Source organism: Myotis davidii, unplaced genomic scaffold (assembly GCF_000327345.1).
Source record: "Myotis davidii unplaced genomic scaffold, ASM32734v1 scaffold249, whole genome shotgun sequence".
In the NCBI taxonomy this organism is placed as follows: domain Eukaryota; kingdom Metazoa; phylum Chordata; class Mammalia; order Chiroptera; family Vespertilionidae; genus Myotis; species Myotis davidii.
In genome coordinates, this window is record NW_006300367.1 from 5,199,069 (window position 1) to 5,207,757 (window position 8,689).

The 8,689-nt window shown below is 54.7% G+C and overlaps 1 protein-coding gene across 15 annotated transcripts in view; it reads left to right on the forward strand.

Annotated features, from left to right (window-relative positions):
- LOC102768505 (CLIP-associating protein 1) overlaps positions 1 to 2,671 on the forward strand; it is a 138,951-nt gene extending 136,280 nt beyond the window's left edge. For all 15 annotated transcript variants that reach the window (XM_015572489.1, XM_015572491.1, XM_015572490.1 and 12 more), the window contains one exon: positions 1,403 to 2,671. In XM_015572489.1, the coding sequence (XP_015427975.1) occupies positions 1,403 to 1,489 (87 nt within the window). In that variant the 3' untranslated portion in view covers positions 1,490 to 2,671. The remainder of the gene's footprint in view (positions 1 to 1,402) is intronic.
- The last annotated feature ends 6,018 nt before the right edge of the window (positions 2,672 to 8,689 follow it).

The window sequence follows — 8,689 nt, forward strand, 5'->3', positions numbered from 1 at the left end:
CAGTTTGATATCTGGTATTGAGATCCCACCTACTTTGTTCTTCTTTCTCAGGATTGCTGCAGCTATTCGGGGTCTTTTTTTATATTCCAGGTGAATTTTTGGAGCGTTCGTTCTAGATTTATGAAATATGCCGTTGGTAATTTAATGGGGATTGCATTGAATCTATAGATTGCTTTGGGTAGTATTTATTTTGATTTGTAGATACACTTGTTGATAGATATGTGTTTATTGCCATTTTATTGTTCATATTTTTTATCTTTTTTCTTTCTTCTCCTTCCTCTTAAAGAATACCCTTCTACATTTCATGTAATACTTATTGGTGGGGATGAACTCCTTTAGCTTTTTCTTGTCATTAAGCTCTTTATCTGACCTTCATTTCTAAATGTGAGCTTTGCTGGGTGGAGTATCCTTGGTTGTTGTTACTAATGTGGCCTCACCCCATAACAAAGAAACAGAATTTCTGGAAGATGAGGCCCAGAAATCAGGATTTTAAAAAGAGTCCCAGGTGATTCTAATGTGCCGCCAGGGTTGAGAACCACTGGCCTAGCCGCTGCCGGGGGAAAGAGGAAAGCAAGGCAGGCATGGACGTGGGCAAAGGCAGCTCCAGGATGCCCGCCCAGACGCCCTGTGTGGAGAGCCCACCACAGGGGTTTCAGTCTCGAGTGCTTATGGCGGAGAGCACCTGGGGCGGGGCAGGCAGGGAGGTGGCGCCCCTGCTGGGAGCTCTGTGGCTACTGTGCCTCTTCCTCCTGGTGGTCAGAGGGCCCTTCCTCTGGCGCACCACACAGCTCACCCAGCCCCTCTCCAGGGGCCCTTGGAGAGCAGCCCGTGGGAGGGGCTGCTGTGTGACGCGGTGTCTGGTGTCGGGGAGGTCTGTTTGCTGGAAGCAGCGGGGAGTCCACTGCTACCTGTAGCAGGAGGCGGCATGTGCCACGGGATAAAGTGCCACGGAGCAGCAAGGGAGACAGGACTGCCTCCAAGTGAGCAGCTGGGAGAGCCCGCGTGGAGGCGGCCGGGCGGGGTCTGCGATGCGCAGTGCTGCGTGGGCTCTGGCTGAAGTGGGGGGAGAGGAGGTGTGACGCCCCCTCACCGTGGCTGAGCTACCTTATCCCTGTGGCGCCTGGGCTCTGCCCTGCTTCCCGCCAGCGCGGACGGAGCTGCTGGCTGCAGGCGCCGTCAGGTGGGGGGTCTGTCCTGCGTGTGCCTTGTCCAAGGGGCCCTGCTTTGTAGTAGCCCATTGCATTCTCTCCTCCGGGTCTCTGGCCCAGGCAGGCGTGGAATGAGGCATCGACACTCAGTAACTGTTTGTGTAATGAGTCCCTCAGTGAACGGGCGCCGGTTTTTTCCTGTTTTCCATTCCCGCCTGCCTTGCCTCCTGCTAACCCAGCCTCTGTCCCTGCAGATGAAGCTGCTGAACTTGTACATCAAGAGGGCGCAGACCACGAACAGCAACAGCAGCTCCTCCTCCGACGTCTCCACGCACAGCTAATGGCGGTGCCGTCCGAGCCGCAGAGCAGCCGCGGTGCCTCTCAGACCTTCCCGCCCCTCGTAGGCTCCCGTCAGGGCGAGGAGGCCACACATATTTATTACAATCAGTATTTGGTCCCTTCCAGCTTTCGTGTAGAATCTTACTGGCATTGAATGTAAAGGAGCAAGGCCTGTTTTGCGTCCTCACAACAGCAGGAGTGAAAGAGCCATGCAGTGTCCAGCGCTGAGGGCACGCGGGGCAGCGTGGGGGGCGCCCTCCACCCCTCCCCCCCACACACGACGGGGAGGGAGTGCTCTGATGAGCGGGTGTGGCGGCCTGTGTTTCTCTTTCATCTTAGCGTCCTGCGTCCTGGACGTGGCTGTGTAGGGCAGGTTCCCTCCCCCCCCACCCCAGCCGACGCCATGAAAGGGTCAGCTGTGCCTCTTTAAGTTGTATGTTGAGACCTGCTGAGAAGTGGATCACGGGGCGGGATGGAGGGACAGCTGAGGGGGGCCTCTGGCGGACCCCGGGTGTTGCTTCTGTGCCTGGCCAAAGGCTGCCGCCCTCGCGCCAGTGTCCGCGCAGTGCCCGGTGCCGCCCGGCTGCCCGCGGCTCCCGGGCCTGCGGAAGCTTCTCCAGGGGCTCCTCTCGGGCCTGGGTCTTGGTCTTTCTGACTCGGCGCTGTCGTCTGTCCCTCCTGCCCCTGCACCCCCAGCGTTTGCTTAAGCCGCGCAGTTCTGAAGCGTTCTCACTGAACCTGCCAGGCCCCGCTTTCTGCCAGCGAGGCGGCTCCTCAAGGACACTCCGCTCTGGCCCAGCACTCGCTTCCAACACCCCCTGCAGCTGATGCAGCGGGGTTTCCTCATCTTCTCTCCCTGCCGCCCTTTATTTATCAAACATAACACACATCAAAGAACAGCAAGCAGGAACTTTGTAGAACCCGCAGGACTTTGCTGGCAGTGACGTTTGGAAGTGAAAAGAAAATGCTCTAAAAGATACCGGCCACCAAATGTTCGGTCAGCGCTGTGTGCACGCATGGTCCCACACCCCCCGGTTGGGTTTCTGTTTTTTGGTTTTATTTGGGGGGGCTTTTTCACGTTTCACTCTCTAGTGTATCATGCAAATGTACAGACTCTTTTGTTAATAATGTAGGATTTGCTAAAAAATAAAAAATAAAAGAACCCTTTTGAGTTTGCCCTAGAATAAATGGCGCTTAATTCCGTGTCCTGCTGGGGCATCTTTCTCCTCGCCCTGCTCTGGGGTGGCCTGGCGGCGGCTGGGAAGAAGGCGGGGCTCCGTCCTGGAGGCTCTGTCTCCCGACAGGAACTGGTCCCGCCTGCTGGGTGCTGGGCGTGTCGTGTGGTGGGCAGCTCCCGGAAACCGCCTGGGAGCTGCAGGAGCAGGGCCTCCCGCCGGCCCCTCCCTCGGCTGAGTGGGGAGCAGGTGGGTGCAGAGCCTCAGACCTGCCTGTGCCGCGGGGGCCTGGTGGGAGCTCGCAGGGCTACAGCCTGCAGGGCGTGGGCCTCGGAGGAGCGCCGGCCACCAGGCACCAGGGCATTTCTCTGGAGGTTTACTCTTATTTAAATATTGTTTAATATTGTGTTTCGTGGTTCATTTCAAGTGTCACTACCCATGGCTCTCAGCCTCCTTTCCCCTGTGACCTACCGCATCCTGCCCGTTTGACATGTGACTGCAGTGATCACAGATTCCTGGGTTCAAACCCCAGCTCCCCTTTCTCCCTTGGGCAGCCATGTCACTTCCTGCCTCAGCCTTTCCATTCACAGACGGGCTAAGAACTACCGCAGGAACGTGCAGTGGGGTCAGTAGGGTGGTGTGAGGGAGGCAGCTGCAGAGGCCCGCCTGCCCCTGCGTGGACTGGGCTGCCAGGGAGTCCGTGCCATCTCAGGGTCATGGGCCAGGGTAGGGGTGGGGGGACAGAGGCCCACGTCGGCGATGGTCTGTGGGGGCTCTCCGTGGTCCCTCCAGGAAAACGAACATCGCTCACATAGTTTTGCACTTAGTTGTGCGTTGTGGGCTCTGAGCCCAGGCGACCACTGAGCGGCGCCGGAGAGCAGCCCAGCAGCCGCTCGCTCTGCGATCGGCCTGGGGGGCTTCGTGGAGGCCGCCTCCCGATGGCTTCCCCTTCTCGGGTGGCTCTTCCCAGCTCAGAGCCTGCCTTCTCCCTTCTCCTGCGCCCCAAGCAGGACACCCCAGTCATGTCACTCAACTCCACCGATGTTTCATCTTCCTGGTCCAGGGTCTGCAGAGGGCCTGCCTCCACCACCTGTCAAACGAAGCCACGTGCTTCTGTCACCTCCTCCCGCCCCACGGTTACGTCTGACACGGTGGTGGGCTACAAGGCGTGGTGGTCAGGGCCTTGGTCCCCAGGGACACCTTTGCCCTGGGGGTCTCCTCACCCTCCAGGGGCTGCCCTCCCGAGGCCCCGCCTTCTCTTGATGCCGTGACTGCAGCCTCCGGTGGAACTGATGACTGAAGCAGGTAAGCAAGGCCGGTAACAGTTCCCATGTCTGTCGTCTGTTACTGTGTGCCTTTTGTAATCACCACATGTCTTGGTGCTCAGATGCAAGCCTGTTGGGCACTGTCATCGACGTCATTTCGGCCCCTTGCTGCCAGGAAGCTGGGGCGCCGGCATATTTTAAATTACTCCGAGTTCCCACTCAGCGGGAGAGGCCGCAGACCCCCGCAGCTGCTCCGGATGCCCCGGATCACTGCTGGGCGGGCGGTTGACAGGCGGCCTTGAGGAGGCACTCAGACGTGAGAGTGCTCGCCTGGGTGCACATCGGCTGAGCTGCGAGGAAGGATGTGCTGCCATGCTGGCTCCAGGCGAGGCCCAGGCCCAGGGGGATACCCAGCTGGTCCCATGGGGCTGGGCGGGAGCTCAAGTCCTGTCTCTCTAGCAGCTGTCTTCCCTGCCTCCCAGCTCCCACCCTTCGAACATCTTCACCAAAATTACAGTGGCCACGCCAGAATCTTCTGGTGGGCTTGTGAGGCAGCAGCTGCCTTCCCCCAGCCCCCGTCCCCGCCCAGTGCTGCTGATGCTGGAGGGCTCAGGGCCTGGAAATGTGCATTTCCAACAAGTCTTGGGGGACGCAGGTGCTGCTGGCCGGGACCAGCGTTTGAGAATCACTGCAGGGCATTTTTCTGAAAGCGCGCAGGGTGTGGCCCCAGGCCCTGGCCCATCCTTGAGACAAGCTGCTGCAAGAAACAGCTCTGGCTTCAGGGGATGTCGCCAGACCATCACTGGCATTAGGGGAGTTGGTGGTGACTAAGCATATAGACTAGGACTGTGGGAGGGAAATGGGGTGCCATTAGCGGAGGGCAAACAGGACCCCACCTCCCCTGGTACAAAGCTCCGCTTGGCTGCCATTTCCTCCAATACTTATTAACTCCCACTGCAGGGCTCGAGGCAAGAACGGACAAAGGTCATGTGAATGAGCATCTAATCTTAGATTATGTATTTAAAACACATTAAAATGCTCCCACACCAGTGCCCTCAGCCCTGGGCCTGCTGCCAGGGCTGGAGCCTGTGAGCTTGACTCCCCTGGGCTCTGGGCCGCTCGGCACAGCGTCCGGGTCAATTCCTGGCAGCTCGGAGAGGACCCTGCCTCCCTCGGCGCCCCCAGGGGAGGGGTTTGGGGATGGGGGGCAGGAAGGCCGCCACCCCGACAGCTCCAGGTTCACTCTGGGGTGCCAGGTGTGGGCCTGGCAGGAGAACGGCCCAGCTGGGGTTTGGGAAGTCAGGGTCTGTTCCAAATCCGAGCCTTTCAGGGTCCACGACTCCAGCTGAAGGTGACAGTGTTGTCTGTGGTGCCCCCGGGTGGGGAAGTGGGCACTGCTGGTGGAGGGTGAGGGCTAGGTGCTGCGGGCAATGCTCCTGACAGGTCTCAGGCCCCCACCGATGTCCGCTGTTACAGTCCTTACCACTGAAATTGCTATTATCGAGGCACCTGCCCCAGTTGATGACATAGATGATGCTCAGTAAGTGTTTGGACAAACAAATGAAAGAAGAATGTGTCAGCCCCTCAAAACCCAGCTTTCAAACCCATAACCGACAGGACCCTCAGCGGCATGACGCACCAGGTGAACGGCGTGGAGTGTGACTAGTGGGAATGGGTGACACGCGGGAGTTTCCGGGCACGGGGGACGGGTGAGGAGCGATGACTTTGTACCATTTTAGGAAGGTGGCTGAGTTCCTTTTATGACTGGCAGAGGCATTCAGAGGCATTCACAGAAATAACCTGAACTGTTGCACTTGCGTTGATGAAATAGAGGTTGCGTTTGGCTGACACGGTTTGTCTGCACAGGGAATTCCCATGCTCACCTCACGTGACGATGTCGCAGTTTGGGTGGTGGGCTCAGGGGTGTTTGTGTATTTTTGTGGCTCATCTGACACACGCGTTACACAGCAGGTCTTCGGACACACGTTACACAGCAGGTCCAAGACTCCAGCTTAAGATGACCTCAGTGTCGTCCTCCAGCATGAACTTGCACGATTGCTGAGTCGCTAGGAACTTAATCTTTTTATATCAAGTAGCCAGTGGTTACATCGGTTCTGATTTATGTTGCTTCAAAGTTGCAGAACCTATTGACAAGGTTAAGGGCGGACTTATTGTGTAAGGGAGGACTTTCTTTTTGCATCATCAAATTTCATAATTTAGCAACAAAAACGTGTGCGGACACTAAGTTATAAGGTGATTTAGATGAGTCTCCCGTCAATTCTTTGGTTAGCATAGACACAGTCGCCCCCTCCCCCCCCCACACACACACACACCCGACTTTTAAAATATATTTTTTTATTGATTTTTTAGATAGAGAGTTAGAAACATCGATGAGAGAGCAACATTGATCAGCTGCCTCCTGCACACCTCCTACTGGGGATGTGCCCGCAACCCAGGTACATGCCCTTGACCGGAATCGAACCTGGGACCTTTCAGTCCGCAGGCCGACGCTCTATCCACCAAGCCAAACCGGCTACGGCAACCCCCGACTTTTAAACTTTTGTGGGAAATGTGTCGACTCCGGAGAGGACATCTGCGGACTTTCTTTCAAGGGAAGCGAGCTCCATGCCAGGGCCCTGCAGGCCGGGTCAGAGGGAGGCCTCGGGCAGAGCACCGTCGGGTAGATGGACACCTTCCTGCCTCTCAGCCCCTCGGTCCCCTGGCTGCTCCCGCTCAGTCCACGCCTCCCCACCCGGTGCTGCCCCCTATCTTCCGAAAGGAGAAACGGTGCGGATGTTGTTCAGATGGTTGATCAGAGCCCTGCTTGTTCAGCGGAGTCTGGGGTCCCTTAGGCTGTGAGACCTTCTCCCAAAGGAAGAAAAGAGGCCCCGAGAGGGAGGCGCCCGGGGGAACGGCCACTCTGGATGCCTCAGGTTGCCCAGGAGAGATGTTGGCTGAGGCAGGGCCGCTCCTCTCCCAGGCCTCCCACAGGCCCCGCCACTGCAGCCATCCCTCCCCCTCTCCCCACCCTACCCCAGCCCAGCTCCCAGGAGCCCAGCCCCCTCTCTGCCCTCCCTCCCCCAGCTGCTTCCGCTCAGCCAGCTTCTGCCAAGGGGATGCACTGTCCACGATGGGAAATAGCTGTAGGTGAGGACATGTTGGGGTGACATGTGGTTCCTGAGGGGCAGCTCAGGCATAGGTCCCAGCTTGTCCCAGTGTCATGGCTACCAAACAGCAGGTGAACCCCCAGGGCTGTCCCCTCCCGGGGAGACCTGTCTTCTGCTGTGCCTGGGTGAGCGGCCCACTGGGCCCAGCTCCCCTGAAGGCAGTGTGGCTCCCCACTCTCTGTATGTGGCTCCCCACTCTCTGTAAGAGCCCTCCTGCATAAACTAACGACAGTGGGTTCCCTCACGTGTAATCAGAACCCTGAGCAGCGGCCGCAGACAACTCAGAGCATCCCACTGGATGCCCTGGCCGTGTGGCTCAGCGGGTTGGTCATCACCCAGTGCACCGAAAGGCTGCCGGTTCCATTCCTAAGCAAATGCCGGGTTGTGAACTCCATCCCTGGTCCGGGATGCTCCAGGCAGAGGGGAAGGAACCCAAATGTTAGTGGTTATTGCAGGAAGGAATTGAGATGGTAAATGAAGGAAAGTCTAAATAATTCTGACTGTAAAACAACAGTAATAATGTCCTATGGGTTTAAAATGTGTATGAAATTAAAGCCCACCACAACAACAACATGTAGGTAAAAGGCAAATTAAAGAGGGGAATGAAGTTAAGTGTTCTAAGGAAGACAATAGAAGTGCTGGTTAACATTTGGATGTGAAAAGTCAAGGATGCATTTAGAAACTGTAGGCAAAACTTAATAAAATTAAAACAGAGTAAAGGCGTAACTTCCAAACTAATGAAAGGGGAAACTGTGTAAAACCTGAAAGAAGAAGAAAAATGGAAAAGGAAATATTGCAGGCGGGACAAATGGAAAGCATATAGTAAGATGTTAGATTTAAGCCAACATATAACCAATTACATTAAATACAAATAAACATAAAACTCCAGTTAAATAAAAAAATTCAGACTGGATTTAAAAACAACTGTATGCTGTTCCCAAGGTGCATATCTATACCTAAGGATGTAGGTAACTTGAAAACAGGTCGGAAAAAGATACACCACACAAGCCCTATATTTTCAAATGCACTTTATAATAACCCAATGCACAAGGAAGAAATTACAATCTAAATGAGAAAATTTCTCTAACTGAATGATAATTAAAACACTGCATAGAGAAATGTGTGGAATGCAGCTAAAGCCAAGCTTAGAGGGGAATTTTAGCCTTGGATGCATATGTTGGATAAAAGGAAAAGCTGAACATTTATAATAACCATTTATCTCAAGAAGTTAGAAAAAGAAAATCACAAAGAATAGACACAAAGTAGAATGGAAATAATATAATGCAGAAATCAAAAAGGCATATAATAGGGAGGATAGATAAGCTTTTTTGTTGATTATTTGGAAACACTAATACACTGCAAATAACAGTCAAAATCAATAAACCCTTGGCAAGGTTGAGATAAAAGGAAAAGGCACAAATTATCAATATCAGAATAAAAAGAGGAACATTGTCATAGAGACCATACATGTTAAAAAGATAGTCAGGAGCAAGAGAAAACACATGTGGATCCCTACCTCACACCACATAAAAAAATTAACTCAAAATCGATCGAAGAGCGAAATGTGAGAGAGAAAACTACAAACTCTTCGGAAA